Source organism: Corvus kubaryi, unplaced genomic scaffold (assembly GCF_017639235.1).
Source record: "Corvus kubaryi isolate FWS band 111438036 unplaced genomic scaffold, C.kubaryi_AGA036_p1.0 37395, whole genome shotgun sequence".
Classification (NCBI taxonomy): Eukaryota; Metazoa; Chordata; class Aves; order Passeriformes; family Corvidae; genus Corvus; species Corvus kubaryi.
Window position 1 is genome coordinate 4588656 of NW_024581134.1, and position 22799 is coordinate 4611454.

General features: G+C 47.6%; 2 protein-coding genes across 4 annotated transcripts in view; one reads left to right on the forward strand and one right to left on the reverse strand.

Moving 5' to 3' along the window:
- The first annotated feature begins 277 nt into the window (after positions 1-277).
- On the forward strand, positions 278-14905 carry LOC121670151 (serine/threonine-protein kinase PAK 3-like). Its single transcript, XM_042039981.1, has 13 exons — positions 278-523; positions 1226-3800; positions 4742-4791; positions 6026-6136; positions 6572-6719; positions 7647-7710; positions 8497-8545; positions 9433-9545; positions 10380-10497; positions 11199-11298; positions 11416-11612; positions 12643-12780; positions 13893-14905. The coding sequence occupies exons 2-13, from the start codon at positions 3698-3700 to the stop codon at positions 14019-14021; spliced, it is 1320 nt and encodes a 439-aa protein (XP_041895915.1). The 5' UTR covers positions 278-523; positions 1226-3697; the 3' UTR covers positions 14022-14905.
- The window catches only part of CAPN6 (calpain 6), a 49327-nt gene continuing 41351 nt past the window's right edge, over positions 14824-22799 (reverse strand). For all 3 annotated transcript variants that reach the window (XM_042039977.1, XM_042039979.1, XM_042039978.1), the window contains exons 12-14: positions 22417-22538; positions 18978-19114; positions 14824-18077 (exon numbers count right to left, since the gene is read on the reverse strand). In XM_042039977.1, the coding sequence (XP_041895911.1) occupies positions 17895-18077; positions 18978-19114; positions 22417-22538 (442 nt within the window). In that variant the 3' untranslated portion in view covers positions 14824-17894. The remainder of the gene's footprint in view (positions 18078-18977; positions 19115-22416; positions 22539-22799) is intronic.

A 22799-nucleotide genomic window follows, 5' to 3' on the forward strand; every position in this document is an offset into this window, starting at 1 on the left:
CCCCAATCCCAGTCTCCCTCCAGTCCCAGTTTCCCCCAGTCCCAGTCTCCCCCAATCCCAGTCTCCCTCCAGTCCCAGTTTCCCCCAGTCCCAGTTTCCCCCAATCCCAGTCTCCCCCCAGTCCCGGCCCAGCAGCGCCCCCTGGCGGCTCGCGGCTCACAGCCGCCTGCTCCCCGCCCCGGGCCGGGCCCCGCCCCCTTGGCCCCGCCCCCGCCGCTGATTGGTGGGAGCCGCCGAGGGGCGGGAGGAGGCCACGCCCCCTCGGGTGGTCGGTGAGGGGCTGGTTGGGGTCGCGCCAAGATGGCGGCCGGGCAGGGGGCAGGGGCTGGGAGCGGGACCAGGACCAGAACCAGAACCAGAACCAGAACCAGGACCGGGACCGGGACCGCAGCGGCGGGGCTGGGGGTCCCCGCGCACCTCGCCCTCTCCGTCCGAGCTTTGGAGGAGGCGGGCAGCTTGGGCATCCTCTGCCTCAGCGGGAGGAAGCTGCGCGACGACCCCAGAGGCGACACCATGGCAACAGGTGAGGGCCTCCCGCAGTGACGGGACGGGGCTGCGGGCCCGGCTGTGGCGGGCGCCGGGGACGGGCGGCGCGGGGGCCGTGAGGGGACGCAGCGGAGGCGGCCCTGTGGTGGCAGGGGAGGGATGACACGGGATCGGCCGCTCTGGGTGAGGAGCGGGGCCCCGCTGTGTGAGGGCAGTGCGGGACAGCGCGGAGGCTCCGTGTTTGGGGGGCTTTCCCTGCAGGCAGGGAGTCCAGGGGCTCCCTTTTATCCGTGGGTGAGGATGGGGACTGGGAGTTGTGGCCGGAGTGGGGTGTGCAGCGTGAGGGGAGCTCCCGAGTTGGCGCTCGGGGGAATCAGAGCTCCGAGCGTGGTCGGGTTGGACCTTCAGGGTGTGGGATCCCTTGCAGTGAAGCTGCGCTGTCCCGGCCCGTCCTCGTCGCAGCTCAGCAGGAACATGGTTGCAAGTGAGGATGCGAGGGATGTGTGAGCGTGGCAGATGGTAAAAGTAAACCCTGGACAGCTGCACAAGCAGGGTCAAGTAAAGCCACCCCGTGCAGATCACTCTGCTAGTGGGAAAGCCCAATGGAGCACATTTCTTGATAACATGCGAGGAAAGAGCTCTTCAGATAACACTAAATGAAATTCTGGAAAAGGAATCGTTCCTGAGTGCTAATTATCTAAGTAATTTTTTTTTTTTTCCTGAATATATTTCCCAACAGATGGATGCTCGTGGAGAAGGAAAACCACCAGGGATGAGAAGATCACTGTTGAAGCAAGGCACACTGCAAACATGAAGTGCTCTTTCATGCTTGAAGCTGGATGAAGCTCCCTGTCTCAGCAGGTGGAAAGTGAAACCCAGGCCTGGAGCAGTTCTGGTGGTTGCTGTGGTTAATCCCCAGGCAGTGCTCCCCACTCCTCAGAGACTCATGGCACTTTTGGGCTTTGCTCTCTTTGTTTTGATGACCTCAGTGCCACATTTTACACCCAAGTGTGGTCCAAGAGCCCTGGGGCAGCTGAGAATCCTGCTCCACCTTCACTGCTGGCATTTCTTGTCTGGACAGTTCGGTTTTACTTCATGCCTTGTGTTCAAATGCCATTCCTTACTCCAGCTCTTGCTGAGGACACTCAGTGAGTTGGGGCTGGGCCCTACCTGGAGCAGAGAAAGACAGGATTGCAAGGAGCTTCCTTCCAAACTGGGAAAACACAATGACCTTGATGAGACAGGCGCTGAGACTGTGCCCACTGCCTGGCAGCCTGCCTTGGTCACAGCTGCTGGGGCACAGTCTGCTCCTGCAGCCCCTCCCTCTCTGCCTATCCCCTCCCCCTGGAGTCTCTGTTTCCTGAAAATAAATGCAATTTCACCCTCCAAAAGTTTGCTTCAGAGTGACAGAGGAAAAGCTTAATAAAAATGCACATTTTCCATGCCTCCTAAAATAATATGACAGATCCAATTTCTGCATTATTGAGTGTGAGCTTGTTTTCTTTTCAGGTGCTTCCTGACTTACCTGGTGCTCTTTTTCTTGTGCTGCACAAGCACATGGCTGCAGCCACTCCTGAGAGCCTGTGGGCAGCAGCTCTCTGGGACCAGTAGTTACTTAGTGTCTTGGCAAAAGATGCCCTCACCCTGCAGAAATAGCTGTGTGAATGCTCCTCTCTTGATAAACATTTTGACAAAAGCCTGTGTGTCTTGACAGAAAAATCACTTTGAAAAGGACATTTATCATCTCATTCTGTTTTGAACTGGAACAATCCTCAGGCAGAGCAGAGACAAGCAGGATTTCTCCCAACAACCCCACTGTCCTCACGTGCCGTTGGCACTCCAAGATAAGACTGCAAAGACATTGCTGCAAAATGTCACTAAAATCTTCAAGGAAGTGATTTAGCATTAATAAAAAGGCAGATTTTGATGGAGATGGCATTTCATGCAGCAGATCACTTTTGGTTTGTAGTTAAAAGCTAGTGGAACAGAGTGTGTGATCACTTGGTATTATAAAAAAACTTCAAAAATAGCGTATTTGGCAAAAGTGACAAACTAGCTACAGTAACTGAGCTATCAAAGACAGTTACTGATGGGGTAATTTGGGTTATTTAAGTCTGTTCTGGGAAAATGAGGATTAGGAAAAGCCATAATTAAAATATGCAAAGCCGACGGGGAATAGAGAATAGATATTAAGTCACTTTAAATTAGTAATTCATGAGAGGGTGGAAGGGAGCGAAATGGATGAAATTATGTTCTGAAAGGGCCCTGATATTCCATTGTTGCAGAGAGAAAAGCTATTCAGAGCCTGAGTGCATCTTCTGTGCACACAGAAATTGGATAGGAGGAGGATTGAAGAGCTGTACCTCCACTGAGGGAGCCGATCCTGCAGCTTTCCCACAAATCCGAGGGAACATGCTTTTGCAGGGGCATCAGGCGTTTTCCAGCTGCTTTGTGTACATTGACAGCAGAGAACCTGCAGAGCTACAGGAGCTCGACCAGGGGAATCCTCAGCAGCAGTGCTACAGCTCAGTGGTAGGATTGTGAGAGCTGAGAGGCAGAGTCTTTCCCCCACAGTGTTCCCTGGTGTGCTGAAAATGAATTGCATCAGGGTGGGGTTTACCCTTTAATCAGAGAGCAGAGATCATTTCAGCAAGGTGTTTGTGTTACTGAGCATCAAAAGTCCTGGGCAAAGCTCCTAAAGGCACTGTTTTGTCTACCAATAGAGAGGAGTCTTGTTACGGAGTCAAAGAATCACCCGGAAAACGAGCTGAGCCTTTCATCATTACTCCATGGAAGCGCAGAGTTGATTTCCAGATGAGCTTCATGCAGAAATACGAGCTTTACATCAGGAGGAAGGTTGACATCTCGCTGCCTTAAAGGGATGTCAGGGTCCAAAATGAGAGCAAAACTGAACATCCAGCTGGTCAAGAATCAGCCTGGAACCGTTCCACAGAGTGTGAACCTACAACAGTTGCCACTGTGATGTCAAGGGCCCATTGGGGTGTCAGTGAAAGGCTGACAAGTCCCCACAGTGCCAACAGGACACTGCCATTCCTGCAATCCAGAACTCCTCAATGCTTCCCTTCTGCTGTCATTCCACGAGGATCCTTCTCCTCCAGGAATTCTCAGTGGGCTGCCTGCAAACCAGCAGGGGGTTTTATCTGGCTTTTGGGTTATGCTGGTCTGCAAGCTGTAGCACAGCTCTGCAGAAATGATCCGGAAAATCTGTGCTGCAGCGGGTGATTTTCTGTCTGTCACAACTGCAATGTGTTTTTATCCAGATAAACCCTGGCTGGTGACAGCTCATCTAGGGAGTAAGTAGTGCTTTCCCTAGGTGCAGCATATCTGGCTCTGGGGTCGCTGTGTTCTTTATGCTCTTCCTTAGGAACTGAGCTGATTTTGGAACAAAAATGCCAGTAAGATGCCATTGGTTTGGTAGATCTCCTGCCAACACCTTCTGCTGAAAGGGGTGTCTCAATGTGGGCAGCATTTGGAATGTGGGGAACCCTGAGGGGATTCCATTCCCTACACAGGACAGTGTGGGGAGTCCATTCCCTCACTTTGCTGCTTCAGCCAACTTCCAAAACGCAGACTGGAAGAGCTTCTCAGAACTGCTTCTAAAAAATGTGCAATTATCTTCAGGACTGAGGGAAAACATCTTTTTTTCCCCCCCATAATTAAAAGATTTCACTAATGACAATGTGTGCTAAAATAGCCATGACCCCTTCATGCGGAAATATAACTTCCCAAGTGTAACTCCTGAACCCAGGAGCTGTTCCTGTGCTGTGTCAGAATAGAACTCACGTGGCTAAGGGGGATTTTGGGAAAGCTTTTCTAGGGAAACATTTTCAGCAAGCTAAAGAGAACCAACATATGCAATTTAATAACAGAAAAACAACAAAAAACCCCAAAACAAACAAAAAAAAAGAAAAAAAAGAAAAGAAAACTGCTTTAGCTCTTGGGCAGAGCAGAATCATTGACTATTAAAGAACAATTTGCATTTTCTTGACTGAGTTTCTATTTATTTTATTTACTGATGAAACAGCACCAAAAAAATAGACAGAAAACCGTAGAAAAAGATTAATCTGGTATTTTGTCCTGTTCTGCTGCTTACTGTGGAAAAGAACCGTTGTTCCTAGAGGGATGTTGTGAAAGAAAAATGCTCTCCTATTGGGGCTGACTTGTTCCACGGAGGATTCCCCACAAGAGGCAGTTTTCTAACAGCATCTGGTTCATCTTCTCTTGCCCACTGCAGATCGGATCACCCAATTAAACAGAGGTGGATACAGGGCAGCCCATCCTTTGGTGAGTGGGAAAAGAACCTTTGACATTTCTAGAGTTTAAGAACTGTGGAGCAAGCTGTGAGCTTTGCCTGCTGCAGCAGTGTGCCAGCCTTAAAAATGTCCATGTCTGGTTTCGCAGCAGCAGCAAAGGGATCCCTGGCTGTTTCCTCATTTTCTGTTCAAAGATTTTAAACAGATGAAAGTCTGGTTTTGCAGGCAGAGGATTGCTGATTTTAGCCATGGTGGAATATCTTGTTCACAGCAATTTTCAATACTGTCTAATTAGCCCACTTCAATTTAGTTTTAACAACTTAGAATCCTATTTCTATCAAGTTTCTTGATTTATCTTTAGTGCAGCTGGATATATAGCTGAATATAAATAAGGTTATAATTGATAATGGAACTCACTGGAACCATTGAAAGGAGGTTTTAAATAACTATGCATGCTAATAAATGTTGGGTTGCAGTAGCAATCTTAGAGAGAGGAATGACATCCACATTAATATTGACCAAATTTATTAGGGTTAATATTAGTGCAATAAATAGCAAATGACTGAACAGGGCTTTCACCTTTTTTTCAAGGGCTAGAGCAGCTTCATGCTGGGTTTGTGAGTACACAACAGAGTGTGTGGATAATAAACTTAAAATCCTTTGAACATTCACACTTCAGATTTTCACTTGATGCCACTTTCCTTGTCTTTAATAAAACACACTTTTCAGAGGAAGCTTGAGGTTCACCAGAGCAGAGTAAGACTTCCCAACAGCTCTGCCAGGGGTAGGGACACCTCGGCAGATGCTGTGGTGTTTGGCAGACACAGCAGTGGTGAGACAGTCAGGATGTCCCCACGTTACCAGCTCAGGTCTCTCTTTGCTGTGAGATGTCCCTCACTGGGATTTCTACTGGAGCCAAGGGATGACATTCTAAATAGAGCATGAAGGTGTAGAATGGTGCCTTTGGTTTGCTTCAGTTCCCTAAGTGGCCCCAGCTTTAGAGCAGTTGGGAAACACAGCAAATTTGGGGCAACTTGATGCAATGCTCTGCCTCTGCAGAGCAGCAGCTGGGGCTGTTTCAACCTCCCATAATTTATAGATATTTAAGTTTTACTGTGACACGTGCCACAGGGAACTGAGGCTGTAGGAGCATGTGCATGTCTAGATCAGTTTCTGATGTCGAAGCAACTCAAAGCTGTGTGTAACTATCAAACCTCCCAAGTGCCAGAATGAAGACTCTCACTCATGTTACTGACTGTCCCCAGGCCACAATACTGCCACCAGAACCTCTGCTGGCTCCTTCCCTTCCTGGAGAAGAGGATAAGGAGGAGGAGGTGGACAAGGAACCTGCAGCTGCAGAAGAAGAAATGGCATCAGTAAGTGCCAGCTTTGGTTACCACTGGTGCAATTCAGAGCAGCAAGCTTCTGGTCAGAGAGGAGCTGGAGATGCTGAGGGCTCAAGTCCTGCCACAGTGCTTCACCCCAGCCACTGGCACCTGGAAAATTGGTTTTGAACTTCTCCTTTCAGTCATCAGTTTCCCTTGCAGGATACAGGAGAAACTGTCTCCTGGGCATACCTGCCCCTCTGCACAGACTGTTTGAGAAAATCCATGAAAATTGAACATGGAACTGGCCGTGAACTTGTGTAAAACCAGCCTTCTGTTTTCGTTCATTCAGTTTGTGACGTGGACAGCAAAAAACAGTTTAAGAGCACTGGATGTGGCCAACAGCATCTTCCTGAGGGTTTGCACTTGAAATGTGAGCTCAGGGGATCCCTGCAAGCTCCCTTCCTGACATATTTCTCCTCACAGATCCACACGAGCTCTCTGCTGGGAGATGCAGGAGCTGAAGAAGACACATTTCTCCTGCGTGACACCTCCAGCACAAGAGCTCGGAACGAACCCAGGGTCCAGCCATGGGAGAAATCACAGCTCACAGAGGAAGTGCTGGAGCGACTGAGTACGTGTGGTGTGCCTCTTGTCTGGCAGAGAGCAGTGTGGGTGTGTGTCCCTCAGCTTCAGCTGTGCCCAGGGGACAGAGGAAGCAGGAGCTCTCTCAGGAGTTCCTGAGGGCAGCTCTGACTGGGTTTGGTTTCCCTGCGCTTCCATCTGTGCTAAAGGCAAAAGCAGAGATTGTTTCTGGTTCAGAAGAAGGTGCTTTGACCTAGTGAATGAACTACTGAACTGCTGGGTGCTGATGGCCAAATCAAGCAGAATATTTGGGTTCCTAAATTCTCCTTAGTCTCCTGATAAGTCATCGGAGCAAAAATGCATCACAGCAATCTATTAGATTGAAGACAAGCAGTGTGGTTCTTCAAGCGGCACAGGCAAGGTCATCATCAGAACTCAGCCTGGTAATCAGTGATGAGGGTCTTGAATCTTAAAGCCCCATCATTACTGATTATAACATGAGATGCTGTTCTTTAAAATCATAAAGGCAATCTTTTGGAAACCACTGAAAGTTGGGAAGATCCCTTCCTTTCCTGGCAACACTGTTCACCTGTTCTTAAAAATTAATCCCAGAACCCAAGGTACATTTAATCTTCAGAAGTATTAAACCTTTTGTTAAATCACACAAAGTCTTTATTTCCAAATAAAGGCTCTGTTGTCGTGTTGTTCCAGCTCTCTTTAATGTTTGTAGAAATCAAACTCTTGCTTTGGTACCTGTTCTTTTCTGATTTCTGTCTCCTGTGGATATTTCTCCACGTGCTTGGTTTCCTGTCGGGGTAACTCTTCAGAGGGCTGTAGAAAATCAGAAAATCTGTGGAGCCATTTGTGCTTTGGAGCTGCCTCTGTCGTTGTTGCTCACAAAGAGCTCACAGTGGGGCTGCATTTCAGATCTGCTGGAAGGTGGTGTCTCTGTTTGAAGTGATTTCGTTTATTTCAGGGAGCATTGTGACCGAGGGGGACCCTGTGACGAGATACACTGAATTTGTTAAGGTTGCCCAAGGGTAAGTCCAATTGCAGTTACTTCTACAAAGTCATGGACCAGGCATTTTGCTGCTGTAATATCAAGTATGAAGCCAGGCGAGCTCCAAACATCATCAGCCACTGGGTTTAGATCCTCCTATCTCTCAGTACAGATCAGAATTAATAACTGTGGTCAGAAGGTGTTGTCAAAGAAAACTTGATGCTGGCAGTCTCTCACCTGCAGCACCCAAAAGATCTCCCATCCCTCAAACTTTTTTGCCTAAAAGAGCACCTTACCACCTCACAGCTGTCAGGTAACAGTTCTCAATAACATTTACTTCAAATATTTTGCTTAAAAACTATTCGGTAATCCAGATTATAACCACATAGTTTAGCAAATGAAACCAGAGATGAAATAATAAACTCTCACTCTGTCACACAAAACCCCACCCTGTGTAGTCTGCAGCATGCATTCCCTGGGAAAAAAAATACACACACACAAAAGAAGGAAAAAAACCCCAACACAACAAAGCAAAATGAAAAATAATTAAATATATTATTTTCCCGGTTTTGTAGGCACACCCTCCCCCTGCCCTTAGGTTTTGAAGATCTGTGCACCAGCTCTTTTTGTTCAAGTCGAGCCTCAGTTTTCTCCTGGACACCCGGCATGGCAGAGGGCTGCTGGGCTGCTGTGCAGCTTTTTGAAGAATAGATGAACCGAGGTGTTTTAAAACACTCCAGGCAGCACAGATCTCCTGTCTGGGCTGGCTTTCATTCCCAGCACCTAAACTGCTTCTCCTTTCTTCTCCTTCTGCTTTTGTTTCCAGGGGTTTCGGGACTGTTTACAAAGCCATCGACCCAACCACAGGAGAAGTGGTGAGTCCCAGCACCCCCAAGCACATTGTGCAGCTTTTCAGGGTTTCCCTTCTGCTGGGAGCTCTGCTGCACCTTTGGGTGGCCAGTTGAGCTTTCCTGCACAGGCTGCTCCTCACAGACCAATGTGGGCCTGCAAAACACATTTTGGAGAGACTTTGTTCCTACTCAGTACCAGAAAAACACAAGAGGGGCAGTGGTATCCTACAGAGAAGGACATAATGAAGGCTTAAAATACCAGAGAATGGGTTATTTCTTTAGAAACCCAGAAAATAATTGCAAATCTAAACTGTGGTACAGAATTCTCATTGGAGTAGCAAAATCAAAGTTCAAGAAGTTAGAAAGTTCGGGGATTGTTTTTTTTTTTTTTTTTTTGTGTGTAACTGTTATGATCTTTAAGGGTGGGATTTTATCCATCATGTACCGAACGTGTTTGCTTTGTTATGCAACCAAGGCCAGCAGCAGCTGTTGAAATAATGGCCAAACCCCATAGAATTGCTAAAGGATTCCCAGCTGTTTTGATATATTTTCACAGTCACAAAATCCTGCTTGCAAGACCTGTGTGAATAATAACAGAGGTGATAAACTGAGGCCATTGGGGAAGCACGTGGGTGCAGGGTGTTGTCAGAGATCTGTGGTTGATAGTTTAGGGACAATTTGTCCCAAGTTTACAAGGCAAAATATCTCTGGCAAATGTCCTCTAAGTAGCACCCAAGCAAGTGGAGAAATCAGCTCTTCCCTGTTGCTTCCTGTGCTCTGGTGTCTGATCACAAGGTCACGGGGCAGTTTGGCACAGCCCAGCCTCATCATTCCAAAAACACTCGCTCCCTGTTCGTTGTGGTCCCCTGCAGCAGAACTTCTCGAGCCCACGGTCTCCAATTTCATTTTAGGTGGCCTTAAAGAAGATGCCTCTCTGCAAACGGAGCAGAAAGGAACTCGTTGTCAGTGAGATCCAGATCATGAAGGAGAGCAGGCACCCCAATATTGTCAATTATATAGACAGGTGAGTGGTTCTGGTGTTTTCACAGGAATGTTCATTCACACACTGCAAGCCAAAGGTTAAAAAACCCCTTTGGGCACTGGCAGAACATGGAGCTCTTTCTTATTTCTTTGTTATCTCCAGTGGATGGGAGGGGATGGTCTCCATTAATCTTTTCTGGCATATGTAGTTGGAAATGCCTTTTCAAAAACCTGGTCTTACTAAAACAACAGCCTGTCAGCTCATTACCTCTGTGTTGTTTTGGGGTTTGGTTTTTTCAAGTTGATTGTATTTTCTATGCCTTAATGACAAGTGCTGATAAACCATCATAGAAATTATCTCCCTTAGGCTGCTCCCACCATTTTCCATTGCTGTGGAAGCCAGAAAGACTAAATTCTCATTTGCAGAACCACATAATTTGCCAGTTTTTGGATAGATTTTCTGACTGTATTTTATGCAATGTTTTCCAAATGGTTGGCCAGCATCTGTCCTCAGTGGAGCACAGCCTCCTCCCATGGATAACTCTGGGAGTTGTGTTGCCTTGTTCCTGGAGTGAATGGTGGAACTGATAAGATAATGAATCAGTTGATGGCAAGTGTTCTGCTTCCAGACTGATCTCTGCTGTTACTAAACTGCATTTTTCTCTTATTTGCCATCTAAGGCATCTCCTTTTTCATGGATTTGTCTTTCTCATTTAGACTGCACAGATTCCAAATACTGCAAGGCCTTCAAGGAATGTCTCCATTTTATTCTGCCTCCATTTACAAGTGACCTGGAGACAAAACTCCCCTGCAATCCTTTCCACAAGGTAATTTAGCTGTGCACATTCATCTCCATGCCTTTGTTTTCTTCTCTCAGCTACCTGGTTGATGAAGACCTGTGGCTCGTGATGGAATATGTGGATGGAGGCACTTTAACCAGCGTTCTTACCCAAATCTTTATGGAGGAAAGAGTGATAGCTGCTATCAGCAGGGAGGTAAGGGACTCTGCTTGTGCTTCCAGTGGCTTGGACAAGGTGGGACAGGAGTAGCTTCATGTTGAGAGCTTTGTTTCAGTGCTGCTGTTATGATATGTAAAATAAAAGGGCATCTAAGTGAGCTGCCTGCCAGTACAGCTGCATTTCTTATACTCTGTTATTACACTCACACTGCCGTCGTACTCTCTTTTTTAATTTAACTTTATTTTATTTAACATTCTAAACTTTGCCTCTTTACACTGGAGCATGTCTGCACTGCATTCTTTGCCTGTAAAAGCAAACATGCTGGTGGCAGAATTTTAAACTAACAGCAGATTAAAATAGAGCCTCGTTTCTCACAGCCCTCAGCTTAAAAGGAGAGCATTGCACCCCAACTGGTGTTTGCTTCTGAAAAGTGACTGATGTGCTGCTTCCAAATCTGCTGTTGAGGCCAACATAAAACCTTTGTCATGCAGCCTCCCAGACAAAACTGATCCACTTCATAATGAAGGGAGAGGTGTTTTCCTTTTTGACAAACCCTCCTTTGTCACCTGGAAGGAGAGAGCACAGCCACTGCAGCCATTCTGGCTGAGTTTGGAGGGGACAGTCTGTATCAACAATTGGTGTTTCACCTAGAAATTCAATCTTTTAGAGCCATTTCCTTTTCTTATGTGATGAAATGAGGTTAACTAAGTTTTATCCTCATGGGCTTTTTGTCTCAGTGCCTCAAAGCCCTGGATTTCCTTCATTCAAAGAATGTGATCCACAGAGATGTCAAAAGTGACAATATTCTTCTCGGGATGGATGGATCTGTGAAACTGAGTAGGTATTCTTGGTCAGCACAGCATCCCTGTGTTCTCAGACTTAGAGTGGGGAATTTCTTGTGCTTGGTTTCACAGTTGAAGCTGGTTTTGCCAGTATTTTTGTTTTCCTCCTCAGCTGATTTTGGCCTGTGCGCTCAGCTGACCCCGGAGCGGCGCACTCGGTGCACAGTGCTCGGCTCTCCTTACTGGTTAGCACCAGAAATTCTGAAAAGAAAGGAATATGACACCCAAGTGGACATCTGGGCACTTGGGATCATGGCCATTGAAATGCTGGAGGGAGAACCTCCGTACTTTCAAGAAAGCCCTGTCCAGGTAAGGTGCAGATATGTCAGACACCACTGCCTTGCCAGTCTGTGCCATGTTTCGTCTCCCATGAGCCAAAATCCCACTCCAATCAGCCTGAAATAGTTCCAGCAAGGCCCACTTCTAGAAATGATCCTGCAGAACATCTCATCAGAGGAGAAGTGACACGTGCCAGCGCAAAAATGTGCCATTTTGGCCTCCAGTACTGCTTGAATTCCTCCTGCTCTGTTTGATCTCTCTCTGAGCTGTAGCTCTGTATGACATCAGCAAGTTTCTCCAATTAGGAAATTATTATGGAAAAGCATTTCAAGTGTATCTGCAGGCCTAGAAGTCTTTTTCAACTCTGACCAGTGCCTTTCAGGGAGGGTCACTGGTTTTAGTAATGCCATAATTATCTATTACACCCCCCAAAAAAAAATTCTACAAGTGTTTATTAGCAAAGCTACTTGTAGTAAACATAGTTTGAAGTTTTCAGTTTTTGATCCTAATTCCTTAAAATGAAATGATCAGGTCTTATACCAAATGAACAAGGAACAGTGGAGGAATGTATGCCAGGGTAAAATCTCATGACTATTAGCTGAAACCAAGTTAAATGCTGCACAGCTAATTCCTGAGGAAGGAAAGAATTTTGAAGATTTCAGTCTTCCACTCTTTTTGAAAAAGTTTCTTTACTTTTCTTGGAAGACCACTTTTGGATTGCCTTTGCCTTGTATAAGGCAGCAAACTACTGAGAATTATTTCCAGATCCCAGAATATTCTGAGTTGGGAGGGACCACGGGGATCACCAAGTCCAACTCTAAAGTGAATGGTCCATCTGGGGATTGTTGTTATCAGCACCATGCTCTGACCAGCTGAGCTGCTCTCAGGGTCATTATCACCACTGCTCTGGAGGCTGAAAATTCCCTGCTTCCTGACCCTCCAGTGTTGATCAGGGCCCCTTGAGAAGCCTCAGGAGCTATCAGAAAGCCGGGAGGGGCCTGCAGGGGAGCTGTCACCTCAGGGATGCTGAGTGGCTGTCCCGTGTTCCCTCTGTCCCCAGGCTCAGGACCTGATAACCCAGAACAGGTACCCGCCCCTGAGGATGCCCAGCGAGATGTCAGTTCTGTTCCACGCCTTCCTGCACTCCTGCCTGGACACCAACCCCAACATTCGCTGGACAGCCAGGGAGCTCCTGGAGGTAAAGGGCCAAAGGCTGCAGGGGAAATTCTCCTCAGCTCATCTCAGAGGCACCGAGTGTCCTCCTCTCCTGTTAATCCCCCGTCTTGGTGCTTTTCAAAGTAGAATCATAGAAGATTTTGGCTTGGAACGGACCTTTAAATGCCATCTGGTCCAACCTCCCTGCCATGAGTGGGAGTGGGGTTATCTTCAACTCACTCAGGTTGCTCAGAGCTCTGTCTGACCTGACTCTGGATGTTTTCAGGTATCCACCACCTTTCTGGGCAACCTGTGCCAGTGTTTCACCACACTCAGCATAAACAATTTCTTCCTTAGATCTAACCTGAATCTCTCCTCTTTTAGCTTAAAACCTTTACCCTTTGTCACTTTGCAACAGGCCCTACTAAAAATGGGTCTCCTTGAAGTTTTGAAAGGCTGCAAAAAGGTATCCCTGGGACCTTCTCTTCTCCAGGCTGAACCATCCCAGTTCTCTTGGCCTTTCCTCAGAGGAAAGTGTTCCATGCACCCCCTGATCATTTCTGTGTTGTACTTTGGGAGTGCATTCAGTTTTAGCTGGTGGCAAGAGAACTGCAGTAGAATGGTGCCAGGTACAGAGGCCAAAAATGGTGGTGGTGGAAGAGGAACCCAGTCCCAGCCAAACAGTCAGAGATTTGGCTGTTCTTGTCTTGGTGCTGAAAACCTGCACCTCAGTGTTCTTCAGAACAGCACAGACCTAAATCCTACTGGGATCAACATTTCTTGGAGGTGCTGGAGTTCCCTGAGGAACAGCTCGCACTTCTCTTTTCTGACAACTGAAGTAGCCCCTACCTTTAGAAAAAAGGAACCTAAGTGAGTCCTTTGAGTCTCCTGAAATGAAAAAAGCCCTGAGACAGCAAGTGGCATTCCCAGAGTGCTGGCAAAAATCCCAGCAAGATGAAGACACCTTGATAAATTGATTAATGGGATTAATGGGATTACTTGCCTCTGAATGTTAAGACTGAGGTGTAGATGGTCCCCATAGTCCTACTTACGTGTATTTCTGGTAACCAGAGGAATCCTGCTTCATCTTGTGAGAAACTGGGTTTGGAAAGTAATGGTTCCTTTCTTTCTTTTTTTTTTTTTCCCTTTGGGCAGCATCCATTTTTACAAACAGCCGTGAGTCTCTCCGTCCTGCCTGAAATGATCCGTATAGCCAGGAAAGTCTGTGAAGCCATGGAAACACTTCATGGCAGCAGTACCAGCTCAAAGAAAAATCAGGAATAAAATTTTCACTCCTTTGGGAGATTTGCTCCCTTCTCACCCAATGGTTACATTCATTTCTGAATTGCTGGTTGTGTCTTAAAGATGCGAAGTCCCATTTATGGGGGTTTTGGTGTGGTTTGGAAATGGGGAAGGGTCTCCTTCATTCATCCATCAACTCTAGGGCACACTGCCTCTGGAATGCAGCCCATGGGCTGGGTTTTTCCCAGTTGTGGTACTTCTGGATGAGGAAGAAAGTGCAATTGCATTTCCAGCCAAAAATGGGTGAAGAGCAGGGCAGCCAAACATCCTGTTGGATACAGGCAGCCAGCTGGGACTGTGGAGTGTTTGGAGAATTCCCTGTCCTCCCCCCACCTGGCAGAACACGATGACATGAAAGATATAAAATATATAGAGATTATAGAGAAAGAAATGTATGTAACATAAATGGGGGGCATGCAAATGTACATAGACACATAATGTACTGTAGAATTATTATATGTATAGATCTAGCTAGACTATATATTATAATACATAGTATAAGATATATTTTTATAGGATTATAATGATATGTATAGTGTCTTACAGAGCTATGGACATACATGTACTTTGTACTTTATATTTGTACTTTGTACACATATATATGTGTATGTATACATATATAATATAGATATGTGGTATCCTCTGTAAATGAAACCCCGTTTTTATCCGGGTGTGTTGCACCCGGCCGCGTTCAGGTGTCGGTGCCTGGCCGTGGTCACACCTGTGTTGGTGGACACCGAGCGCCCTCTCGCGGCCGCTGCCGGCGCAGAAATCGCTAAAATTGTAAATTTTTGGTAAAATTTTATTTAGGTCACTTCGTATTGAAAAGTTACAAAAGGTTGCAATGAAACATTTTACACCCACTTCCACCTGTTTTCATTTTTGAGGGGTTGACGGTGGCTTGAGTGTGTACATAAATGCAGCCCTCCCACCATCCCAAAAAACCAGCCCAAACATATCTTCCCACATGTTGATATTGTTAAAAAATTATAATTTTAACTAACGACGTTAGAAGCAGGCAGCAGCACAAGCCCCTGTCAACCTGCCCTTGCCTTGCTTCACCTGGGGTTCACCTGGGAAGACAGAAGCCTCTGGAAACCAGCAGAGCCAGTTGTGTTCCCAGGCTGGATCAGCTCCTCCTGATGGCAAAACCAAATACTCCCCAAAAATAATAAATGCAGAGGTCCAGACATCCTGCTTGGCACCAGCACGGCTGAGCCTCCCGCAGCTCCCAGCACTGCCAGTCCCTCAGGGCAGCAGTGCCCAGCAGTGGTGTTCCAGGGCTGCTTGTCCCCATGCCACCGGGAGAAACTGTGGGAATGTCTGGAGCTGGCATCATTATCAAGGCCTAAAAATCACCATGTCTATGCTCCCTACCCTGACTTCCCCCTTTGCCAGGCTGTAGGTGCCCAAGAACTGCTGGTGATGCTCCCTGTGTCCCACTGATGCTGGGGACAGCCCGTTATAGAGGCTGGAACGGGGTGGTAGTGCTGGGATTGGGGGCCAGAGCTGTGGAGCTCCAAGGAAAGAGCCAAGGGACTCCCCTCCACCTTGGAGCTGAGGTGGCTTTGTGCCCTCAGCAGGCTCAGGAGCTTTCTCAGCCAAATCGTAGGGCAGGGAGGCACAAACCTCCAGTGCCATCTCAGAGGGGAACCTTTTTCAGGGCAAACACTGACCCAGGCCAACCAGCTGGCCAAGCCAAGCCCTGGGAATGGCACCCATCCCATAGGGAACACTGCAGGAAGCAACTCCCACAGCCTGGAACAGTGTGTGAGGAACAGCAAAGCAAAGAGGTCTCAGTGCACGACTAGGGCAGGCCTGACATTTGCAGTTCCCTCTTGTCCAAGCTCTGGGTCTGTATAAGACAGTTCACGCGTTTTAAAAGGATAAATCTCAGTTTACAAACAGTTCTGAGAGTAAGCAGCCCCGAAGCCATGAGCTTACAGAGAATGTCACTTGCCTGTGGGGCTTGTAGTTCACACCTCTGACAAGTGCTCTGCTGTGCCAAGTGGCCCGAGCCCAAACTGTCTGGAAAGAGCTGGATTGAGGTCCTTGGTACATGCAGCTAAGCTGATGGCACTGCAGCATCATTCACAGCCCCACAGTCCATCTCTGGCATGCCAGAGAAAGCATTTTCCTACCACAGCACGGATCCTTTTGGAGCCCTGAGGAGACTTCAAAACCTTTTGTGAAAACATTAACTCTTGTCGAGAGCCATTTCATAAATTACAAAAATCGCACAGTGTGGCTGAAGTGGCTACGAAGCACACAGAAATCCAAATTTCCTGGCTATAAAAAGGGCAGAAGAGTCCTTCAGCTTCACTTTACCAACCAGAATCTGCAGAAAACCCATTTCTGAGTGTCCAGCACAGAGAGCCTCGTGCACTGTCAGGGTCACTGCCTGACATCTTTGGGGCTGCCCGAGGCAGCACAATATCCAATAGGGATAACTTAAGAGAGGGAATTATATGAGTAGACCAATGGGGCGTCGAAGAAGGGAGAATTTTCCAGAACTAATACATAAGCAACTAGGGGAAATACATAAACACGAACTTATACATAAAGCTGGGTGGAGAACTCCTGCATCAATAAACTTAAAACACGTAAACTAAGAACCACTAGGAACATGGGAACTCATCGTAACCACGGGGTGAGAGTCAGACCTCTGTGTTCTGGTGGCCTGGCTGCCAGTCCTCTGCTCTGCTGCAGTGGCCACTGCCACCTGCACTGCAACAAGTGCCCAGCATGGCCACCCAAACAGCTGCTGAGGGAACCCTGCCATGGGCTGCAGGGCCATGGGCTGCAGGGGAAGGCAAGAGTTGCTACCTAGACCCCTGTTGTGATAGAAATGTGAAATATCACCTATTCTCCTCGGTACCCAAGTGAAACTTCTGCGAACATCAGACGTGCCAGCAATAAATGACTGCAAAGTTTTGAGTGTGAGACCTGACACCTGCCAGGGCACAGCACCTTGCTTTTACAAACCCACCCTTCTCATGAGCTCATTTTCTCCTCTTTCAGGCTGGTGCTACATCTACCAAAACAAGAGGGTCGTTATTCCATTTTTAGCGTTAAGTAGATTAAACAAAGCAAGGAGGCTCCCATTATTGCATCTGTGCTCTGGGTAAACAGCTGAACTGTGAGGTGCCCTTCCTGCCTTTGGTCAGGGATACAGGAATACCAAACTGTGAGTCACCAGCTTGAGGTGGAGAAGAGAAGAATCAGAAGGTCAATCTGAGAGCCTTCAGGTGGACAAACCTCTTACTTGCTGGGTGTTCAAACAGGCACTGCAAGATCTGCCCCCTTATTTTAATGTTGTCCTGGCAAGACTGGTCATCAGGCCACGAGCTATGACTGAACTCCTTGAGTAGTGACATTTTCACCAAGGAAGTGAAATTTCATCAAGACATTTATATCCCTCTAGAGGGAAAAATACCCCCCTCCCAAAGCCAGCCTGGCAGTGAACAAGGACAGAATGATAGGAATCCACCTCGTGCTTGCCACTCCCCCGAGCTGCTGGTGGGTGCCTGACAGAGAGAGCTGCAGCCATTCCTGCCTGCACCCTCAACAATGCTGCTGGGAAGATGCTCACATCCTAATGAACTTATCCGCCAGCATTCCATTTGGCCCCTCTGCTACTGCATGTGCTGTATTACGAGCATAGATACGTATAAATCTGCATTTCCCCCTCTCCCAAAGCCTCTCTCCCCATTACCAACGATCATGTGGAGAGTTGGAGGGCTTTTTTTTCCCCCCCTTTAAAGCGATTATGCTGATGTGCACCCTGTGCTCCCGAGTCCCCGGCGCGGCTGCTGCGAGGTGACAGCTCCGTCTGGCTCTGCGGGGCTGCGGCGCTCAGAGCTCGGCGAGGTCATCGCTGGAGAGAACCTTGACGGTGATGTGACCCGGCACCTCGGCTGCTTCCCGGCCGCCTCTGCCCCGCAGCCGCAGCGTCTGCTGCTCGCGGGGCTCACCGGGGGAGGCTGCCAGCACCGCCTGCCCCAGGAACTGGTCACTCAGGAGGTTGCTGTTCCAGACCTGGGGACGAGGGGACACAAAGAAAGCCGGCTGAGGCAGCGCTGCTGTCACACTCGGCCGGAAAGGGCTGTGCTCGAGAAGGGTCACCCCCGTGAACCCCTTGGAAAAGCAGCGCGGAGGGAGCGTGCATCTAAATTTAGCTAATTGTCTAGAGAGCGTGAGGGAGAGTCTGGATTTGCATGCTCATTTACACAGACTATGCAAATAAGGAGCGAAATGCAGCTTTTTTGCTTTCTAGGTCAAAGCCTGCCTAGGAGAGGAATAAAAATGACCTTTTTTAGCTCATCAGCAGTAAAACCTACCTACAATAGCTCCTCTGTGCTGCTCTGCCTGCCTGTGCTCACCTCTGCACCTCCTCAGTGCTCCACCTCTGCCTGTGATAGAGCCTGGCCCACAGCCTAGCCTGAAGACAAAGTTTTCCTGGGCTGCATCATCTCAACACCAAGCTCCATTTCTCCAGCTGAGTGCTGAGGTAAACAGGGAGGTCTAGTTCTCATAGGACTAGAATTCAGGGTAGAAAACGTCTTAATAATAGCATTAGCTTTGGTTTTGTTCCAAACACTGACTCTGGACAACACTTGGCTTTTCTCTGTTTCATCAGGTACCACATGGGGCAAAAGGGAATTCTGCAAATTCTTTCAAAGCCTTGGAATGAAACATGCCTTGGAATGAAACATGCCTTGGAATGAAACATGCCTTCTGATCTCTATAGTGCCATCAGCCGGTGTTTATGGAGGAGAAGCAGCAGCACAGCTCCAGGCAGAGCCCAGCAAGAGGGAGCAGAGCTTCTCACTCTCCTGGGTATCAGTCACACGAAGGAAAAGCTGGCCCAGTGAAGCCCAGGGATGCTGCTGTGCTGCCCTCCCTGCCCTCAGCAGCTGCCCTGCGTGGCTGTCTCACCTGGATGGTGACAGGACTGTCGATGTCCTTCCTGTAGAAGATCACCTGGGTGTTGAAGACGGGGTTGGTGGTGTTGTGCTGCACCGGGGAGCGCCTGCTTTGGTTGTCACACTTGATGAGCACATAGGGATCTGCTCCTGGAACACAATCAGCAGCACAGCTCTGGGGACACAGGATGGCAGCTGAGACAATCCCCTCCTGTGCCTGGCAGCAGCGCTGCCACTGAGCACAGGACAGGGCACCAGAGCAAGTCACAGCCACTGCTCCCTGTCCAGGTGAAAACACAGAATCATGGCATGATTTGGGTTGGGAGGGACCTTAAAGACCATCCAGTTCCACTCCCTGCCGTGGGCAGGGACACCTTCCACTGTCCCAGGTTGCTCCAAGCCCTGTCCAACCTGGCCTCGGACACTTCCAGGGATGCAGGGGCAGCCACAGCTTCTCTGTGCCAGGGCCTCACAGGGAACAATTTCTCCCTAATATCCCATCTAAACCTCATACATGACCCCTTGCAACTGTTCAACATTTTAGGAATTCTTTGTTGGTTTTACACTGAACATGTTTATCTCTTATTAAAGTTGATATTTTCTTTCCTTTCCAATAAGGAGCAAGAACCGATTTGGAAACACCTGTCTTTAAATTCAAATAGAATGGGCCATTCCACTTTCTAATTAACTTTTAATTAAACAAAGTTTAAAAAGTTTTGTATTTCAACACAACTATCTCTGTCCATTTCTGTTGTTAATGACAGAATATCAGGTTTTTTTCCACACCTTGTTACCTCTCAGATACAGATTTTAAATAAACCTTGAGCATCTATAAGTCTAAGTCAGGCTCGTGATAGTTTCTAACACACATTTTTTAACCATCTACTCAATAATGCCACCACAGCCAGAAGGCAGCACAACTTTAGGCAACTTCAGCTTTTTAACAATCCCTACCCAGATGATTTCTCTCCAACACATCCCTCATTTACAAGATCAGGTATCAACATCTCACACGAACAAACCACAAAACAGCTGCATCCAAACCAGACGCAACCACGTACAAGGCAGACAGAGATTTTTCCATCTGCTGCTCCGTGGTTACACCTGGCCAGAGCTGCCGAGGGCCGTTTCCCTGAGAACCCCTCACAGTTCCATGGCAGGTAGCAGGATGTTGGCTTTGCTGATGGGCAATTGCCTTCCGTGTCACTGAACGTGCGAATTCAGCTCTGGGGCATGGGGTGGCACCGCACTGCCTGATCAGGGGTGGAAAAGCTGCCCTCTTTGCAAAGCGATTTGGAAAATGGATCTGATTAAAACGGGGTCTTGCCTGGCACCCCAATGGTGTTAACAGCTTTGTCCGAGGGCAAAGAGCAGAGCAACACCCGATCATTAACAGTAATTAAGAGATAGCGAGCATAAGGAGGGGTGGGGAAAGGACACAGAGCTTAAAGAGGTGACAGGCACATCTGCTGGAGGGATGAGGGAGCAGTTAACGAGGGGACTCCCAAGTGGCAGGAAAGAGAATATTTGAAGGAAACATTCAAATTCTCAGCAAAACCTCGAAACAGAGGGAGGTGGAAGACGGACACAAAATGTTCCTGCACGGCACGACCCCATGATGGCAGTGCTGGATGGGTCAGTTGTTTTAGGAAAACTGGCTCCAATTCCAGAACAAAAGGAAGAAATGGGAGAGCACAGGGGGGATCAGATGTTCTCAGCTATGCATGGCCCAGTTCCGTGCCTGGTTTATTTACAGGACAAATGAAAAACAGAAAGGTCTGCTAGAGTGGAAAAGCAATGTCCTGGTATTGGCCATGAGCTGGGGATGAAACTGGAGCTGCTACTCAGGAAAGGGCTCTGGCAGTGGAAGGAGGGCTGGGTTCAGCTCTGGGGCACATAAATGGCTCCAGCTCTGCCCTGAACCCCACAAGAGCTCTCTTGCCTCAGTCCTGGCCATGCTGCTGCTTTGGGAAGTTGTAAAAAAGAACAGTGCATAGGAAAATGTGTGAATCTGTAAAAGCCAGAAACACCTGAACAGTAATGACATTTCTAAGGCTTAAAGAAATCTGTGATCAGTAGTCTAAGGCTTACTTTTTGGGTTTTTGAGAACTGCACTGAGGATCTAACACCCACATCCTTCAGCACTGTACCAAAGCAAAAGGAAATGGAAAACATTCTTGAGGGAATGTTCCCAGATGCATTCCCTCTCCTCTCTACTGCTCTTACCAGCACCCAGAGAGCTCTGACACCCTCAGCCGATGGAAAAGGGCACGGGACAAACAGCACAGTGCTGAGACAAAAGCACTGCCCTGGCAATCACAGCAAGTTGTTTTGCCTCTTACAGGTGAATCTCTGCTTCTCCTTCCTTCTGCTTCTCAGGCTGCTCCCAAGGCAGCTTCCACTAAAGATTCTCTGCTTCCAGGGCTGTCACACACCACGGGCCTCAACACTCAGCTTAGAATATAAGTGGTGAAAGACAATTAAGTATGCAAATCCAACATGGAATGTCAGCAGGAAGATTTAAAGGTGCAAAAGCTGATGTGTTCTCAAAGAGGAACTCGGGAAAAAGGCCTGACAGACAGTAGTGAGAGCAATTTTTGAAACATTTAAAGGCTTGGGAATGAGAGATGAAAAATCCTCAAGCACAAAGAGCTTCCTCATCATCCTGCAGACCTGCCCCCGTGCTTGACTCCCAGACAGCTGGATCCACTTCAGAACACACTAACTTGGAGAGAGGTACTTCCACAAGGAGCATCCAGGACTGAGTCTGGGCCGTTACTCCTGACAACAGCAAACCATCCATTATTTTGTCCAGACAGGGCAATGGATCAAAGACAGCACCACGGGGAGTTCTCCAATAAACATTTAAAATAAAGATTAAATAAACTTCCTCTGGCCAGGAGCAGGGCTCTGATGACAAGCAGCACTGAGCTATGCAATCCTCATTCTCCTTCAGTTTTGTTTATGCAGTTACTCAGAAATTTGTACTGAGCACAACTCTGAGATGACAGCGATGGGGTTTTGTGAAGATCAGTGCACTCCAGTCTCAAATCCCTGAGCTCCAGTGATACAAAAAAGGTATCTCTGTTCAGGCTGCCCTTACTTTCTGCACCTGCATAGCCCCAGTGTCAGGGTCTAGAGACATCCTGATGTTTTCAGGGCAGTTTGCCAGTCTCAGTCCTCAGAAGCTCCAGAATGAAGCATTTAGAAAACACGTAATCCTGACAGAAGAACCTTACTAATCTCCACAATTAGCTCTTCAGGAGGGTCTGGCTACTCCTGCCCAGTTATGCACCTGCCCAGAACTTGCTGCTTGCATCCCCATATTCATCTGATCTCTCCACTCATAAATCCTCTGCTTGGATAATTTCTGACTGCTTACTTATCAACCCAAATCGTCTTCAGAGGACTGAAAAGCCAATTCCACTCTTCCAGACTCTTTTTCCACTTACCTCCTGATCTGTCTTGCTTCTGCAAACCCTCTGCAGAGTGGACTTTGATTTGGGTGACTCTGCGTGGGTAGCCACAAAGAAGACTCCAACACGTCATTTTAGGCCTATCTGCCTTCAGCTCCCTGAAAAATCATGGAAAAGGCAACCAAAGCAAAGAATGTCAAGCAAACAATCAATGGTTGTGGAAATCTGGTGGTTTTAGGACATGAGATTTGTAGTTTTTCCTCATCTGCCATTTTTGAATTCTGTGGTGCAAAAATGACAGATTTAAGAAATAAAAATAGAGCAAAGCAAAGTAAAACAGATTTGTGTTATCTTTGGCGTGGGAGCAAAAGTGGTGAAAAAACCCCAGTTTTAAATAAGGGAAAATACTATCAAATCAA